This window comes from Alosa alosa, chromosome 21 (genome assembly GCF_017589495.1).
Source record: "Alosa alosa isolate M-15738 ecotype Scorff River chromosome 21, AALO_Geno_1.1, whole genome shotgun sequence".
NCBI lineage: Eukaryota > Metazoa > Chordata > Actinopteri > Clupeiformes > Clupeidae > Alosa > Alosa alosa.
In genome coordinates, this window is record NC_063209.1 from 11,475,572 (window position 1) to 11,480,571 (window position 5,000).

Sequence of the window (5,000 nt, forward strand, 5' to 3'; positions counted from 1 at the left end):
CAACGGCCCCGGAGAGCTGCCTCGAGATGGGCATACAGATGCCGACTCCGCCCCTGGTGCTGCTCCGGCTCCTGGTTCTTCCCTGGCCCGCAGCTCCACCACCAGCGCCTGCAAAGTGCCCAAGAAACTCAGCTTCATCCTGGAGAACGAGAGAGACAAATAGCAACAAGGTCGCCAAAGAAAAGGACACATAAGAAAGAATACACACACACACACAGAAAAAAAAACATAGGTTTCAGTATGAACTTTTGTCGATGTTTGAGGAGAAGTCTGTATATAAGATTCTTTCCTGCATTCTTTTATTGCATGTTTTATAAGAAAGGACTGTATATAAAATGCCTTCTTGGCGAAATGTTCAAACGATTGTGACTGACTCGAAATGTATTACTCAAGACGGAAGGAAGATGGTTAAATATGTGAATTGTGCCTTTGTGAATGCACTGGCTTTGGGTGGGAGGGGGTGAGGGATGAGGGGTAATTTTAAAGGCTAAAGGGAGATTTCATTAAAATGACTGACAAAGTTATGAGAAGTGTTCTTGTATTATTCCCAAACATAAATTCTGTCAGCAGGAGGCAATGTTGAGCTGCAGTTGGTGTAGACCAGTGGGTCCCTACCCTATGCACTGACGGTGTATCTGGCAGGAGCTGGGCACTGGAATAATAAAACGGCAATGTTCTCATAGCAGTGTATGATGGACATATTGGATATTGATCAAAGTGTCTTGAAGATTTGTTAGGTCAGTTTGAGAGTTTGCGTCATTTGAAGCAAAGATTGTTGCACATTACCCATTCAATTAGAAATACAGCATGAGGTTCCCATTGTTACACATTGTATATCAGAGCATGTTTCTATTTCCACGACTGTATAATACTGTAACAATATTTTACTTTAAATTTTTTTTACTTTATTCAGTAAAGCTAAACTCAAAAGATAGGTACTGTCTGAATTCAGCGCTTAAAAGTGTTGATGTTGGAGAAGAAATAGGTACATGAAATTAAACAGCATTCTCAACTAATTTAAAGCAAGATAACATTCATCTGTCTGTGGGTGGAGGACAGGTCCTTAATCAGAAATAGAAAGTATCTATTGGAGTAGTTAATAAAAATAAGCCATAATTTCCCAAAATGCAGTTGCATGTCAGCGTTTGGGCTCCAACTGGTCTGCCATTTTTTGTTTATTTTAGAGATTAAAAGGAGGAGTAAATGAATGAATGAAACCTTTCTTGCCCCAAGGGGGAATTTGTCTTGCATTTGGGAGCCATAAGTTACACAGAGCTAGACAACACTTATACAGACTCACACATTGATACATAGAATGACACTTATACAGACTCACACATTGATACATAGAATGACAAACAAATCCAAAAAACATACAATATTAAAAAAGTGTGTATGCATGCTTTAGGATGGTATCAACCTGTCTGAATTCAACCTATTTAACAACTGGATGCTCCTTGGCACAAAAGATGTAATAGCTCTGTTTGTGTATACCTTCCCTCCAGCATGTAGTCAGTAAAATATTCGCTCAAGAATTATTGCAGTGTTTTCAACTTCATGACCTTTAAATAAAAAAGTGCAATAATAATTCAGTTTTCGCAAACAACGTGTATTGAAGATTTGGCGAGACATATTCCTTTAGAGTTTTTTGTTAACTATAAATGGGAGTATTTAGCATTGTCTACTTATACTTTAAATAGATGCCAGCCCAAAACACTTTCATCTTAAGTCTGTCACTTCACGGCCTTGGTGCCCCAGAGGTGAAAGAATGCGGGAGAGTATGAGTGTGTGCTTGGCATCTCCAGTCTAATTTATTTTCTGAGTCCCCTCCAGGAGTGACACAGAGGAGCTAAATGGACCGGATAAATAAACACAGAGAGGCAGGGGGGCGGGGGACATCCCATAATGCCAAAGGCTTCAGAGGTACTAAGATCCCTCCAGTAGACTCTGAAAGTGTGTTGTCCAGTCTGAAGTTCAGGGCATAAGAAAACACAAAAGCCAAGCTACTCACGTAAGCCATGCATTTAAGTGCAGACTGTCGGCCTGTATATTCTCTCTGTGTTGGTGTGTGTGTGTGTGTGAGAGAGAGAGATAGATAGAGTGTGTGTGTGTGTGTATGCATGTGCTTCACCCTGAGTAACTCACACCACGGCCTCACAGTCCTCTGCTTACTCTGCGTCCTAAAATAGATGCCACCCCTGCTGCCCCCCCCCACCACCACCACCACCACCACCACCACCACCACCACCTCACACACACTTTCCCCCCTCTCTACGCCCCTGCACTCATCCCCATGCTTCCAGCCCCTCCTCAACCTTCCCAGCTTTCTCGTGTTGTACACCACTCTCCCACGGCTACTACTCCCTAATCCGACAGCATGAAGACCGGGGTGGCTGCCTTGGTCGGGGGCATCGTGGGGGGGCTGGGGGTGCTCTGCTTCCTTGTGGCTTTCGGCACGGATTACTGGCTCCTGGCGAGCGACGACTGTGGCAGCGGCCACTACCCCACATTGCCGGGGACTACAACAACAACAACAACAGCAGCAACAACAACAATAACAACACCTAACACCACAGATGCCGCCACTGCCCCCACTGTCCTCGTCGCCAACGCCACTATGGCCAACATCTCTGAGGTGAGAGAGCCCCTTAAACTCCAAAGAGTTCGTTTCTGTAATCCTCTCTTAGCTTTTGAGAACTGTTCAAAGAACATGTCCAAAAACAACTCTTAGCAATAGTTTTTTAGCTGCGGTAGTTTGAGTGAAAGTTGGTCAGAAAAGCCTTCTTAGCTCTGTCATGGTCTATTTTGCCTGTATTTATGTCATAAGCTGTAACAGTACACCAGGTATTCGGGGACAGTGCGGCGTGGCTACATTGGTGCTCAGGCCGGCACGCGAGTGGGGCCCTCGGCACTGTCAGGGGTCCGGTCTCCTGAGCCCCCTCTCACGCAACACACTACACATTTAAGCTGTAACAAAAGAGCACTTGTGTCGTTTAGGCCTGTTTAGTTGAAAGATACAGAAAACCTCTTAATAAGTGGTGCCAATCCAAAAACGTCAGTCCAAATGAACTTGATTGTCTGTAGTGTGTTTCAGCTTTTTATAAAGCAAAGCACTGTTTCAGAACATCACTTTAAGCAGATGGATTTGAAACATCACGGCCGACAGTCTGGTTGAAATTGACAATGAAACTATGCATGTCACAGACACACATGCCAAGATAGAGTAGGCCTATCTGTGTCCAACACTGCAGCTCTCTGATAGAAAGGCAAGATAAATCTGTAAATAAATCTGTGACTATCCCATCAAAAATTGATTCACCCCCCCCTCTACCGACTGCTGGACATTTGAGGTGAGACAGCTGAATGTTAGGTTACTATTGGCAACATCACAGAGGAGGGTGGGCAGTTGTGGAAGGGAATCCCTAACCAAGATCGGTATTTTGGCTTCATTTATAATAACATGAACAGTTCTATGGTTTTCTATGGGATATTAGGACTAATACTGTAGATGTTTTTTTTTACTTTGTAGTCATTAATCTATCTGAACTGGGAGGAAACTGGCATGGCCTTCTGCCTTTGAAGAGCTGGGATTTGTCAGTAAGGAGTGCACTCTCACTCCTTTTGGATTTAGGGCTCAGAGCTGTTGACATTCCCTGTGGAACAGTGTGTGGGTGTATGGGTATGTGTGTGTGTGTGTGTGTGTGTGTGTGTGTGTGTGTGTGTGTGTGTGTGTGTGTGTGTTGATGACAGACGTGGAGCTCTGAGACAGCTGGCAGAGCTAACGACAACTGCAGAGAGAGACAGGAGCAGAGTTACAGGAGCAGAAGTTCCTTTTCCTCTCACATCAACAAATGCCTCTCTGCCCTCACATCACACACACACACACACACACACACACACACACACACACACACACACACACACACACACACACACACATACAGGCACACACACACAACCACACAGCATACACATTGACATGCAGAGAATAAACTCACTGACACAGACAAACACAATGACACAAATAAACATAGACAACCAGGGATGTTTGAGTGATCTAAAGAGACTTACCCACAGTGGGCGACTGACAGACTAAGAGAGAGAGAGAAAGAAGGTGTAGGCCGCAAGCAAAGTATGTCAGCCAGGTTGCAGATGGTAGACCCTAATGACTCCTGCAGATCCAAATGGTGGGTGACACCAACACACACAGAGACACAAACAAATACACAAACCAATGCACATTGCACACATACACACACACACACACACATAGGCAGAATGCACTCATTCACATCTCACTGTGAGGCAGATACTTCTTATTTAAAGAGTCAGACTCAGGACATAGCCACAGAAAAGCCTGTCTCAATGTTAGCCAATCAGGGCAATCTGAATCTCTCAGGGGGCATTTGGATGGTATCCGGAGACGAGGGACATGCAAACAAATCTCCCAGTCGCTGCTGTCATGAGCACTGTAACACTAAACTTACCCTCTCACACATCGCCCACACGCCATCTCCACAGTAGGCGTCCCAGGACCCACACCACGGCCAGCCAAACATGCTAATTGTTAGCGGCAGCGCTCTAAATCAAGCATTCCTGTGGGTGAACTAGCTAGCATTCCTATGGGTGTATCTGAGCACTGTTAGACTTGCTGTTGCTGCTCAGATACAGTACTCCTGCCATATTATTAAATCTAAAAGTGCCAATCTGACCATGTTTGTGACCAACATGTCAGTTATGAAATAATGTCCTGCAATTTCAGTGAGTAAACTTCTGTGTACATGCAGAGGAGACAGTACCAGGCAGGCACTATACAAGACTCAACACTAGTGGGGCCATGTTTACTGGGGTATTGATTAGGCCGTATGAACAACTACAGAAAAACACACATACACTACACACATGCACTCACCATAAAATGACAGCAGGGGAGTAACTTTTATATTATCTGTCTAACTTAGTAACTTAGACTGTCTCTCTCTTTTATTTACAGACACATG

The 5,000-nt window shown here is 44.4% G+C and overlaps 2 protein-coding genes across 2 annotated transcripts in view; both read left to right on the forward strand.

Moving 5' to 3' along the window:
- Positions 1–269, forward strand: part of LOC125286851 (sodium/hydrogen exchanger 2-like) — a 42,125-nt gene extending 41,856 nt beyond the window's left edge. Inside the window, exon 14 of the mRNA XM_048232161.1 lies at positions 1–269. This exon is cut by the window's left edge and continues 19 nt beyond it. Coding sequence (XP_048088118.1) covers positions 1–163 — 163 coding nt within the window. The 3' untranslated portion in view covers positions 164–269.
- A 2,015-nt stretch (positions 270–2,284) lies between these two features.
- LOC125285996 (transmembrane protein 182-like) overlaps positions 2,285–5,000 on the forward strand; it is a 10,698-nt gene continuing 7,982 nt past the window's right edge. The window contains exon 1 of the mRNA XM_048230626.1: positions 2,285–2,635. Coding sequence (XP_048086583.1) covers positions 2,378–2,635 — 258 coding nt within the window. The 5' untranslated portion in view covers positions 2,285–2,377. The remainder of the gene's footprint in view (positions 2,636–5,000) is intronic.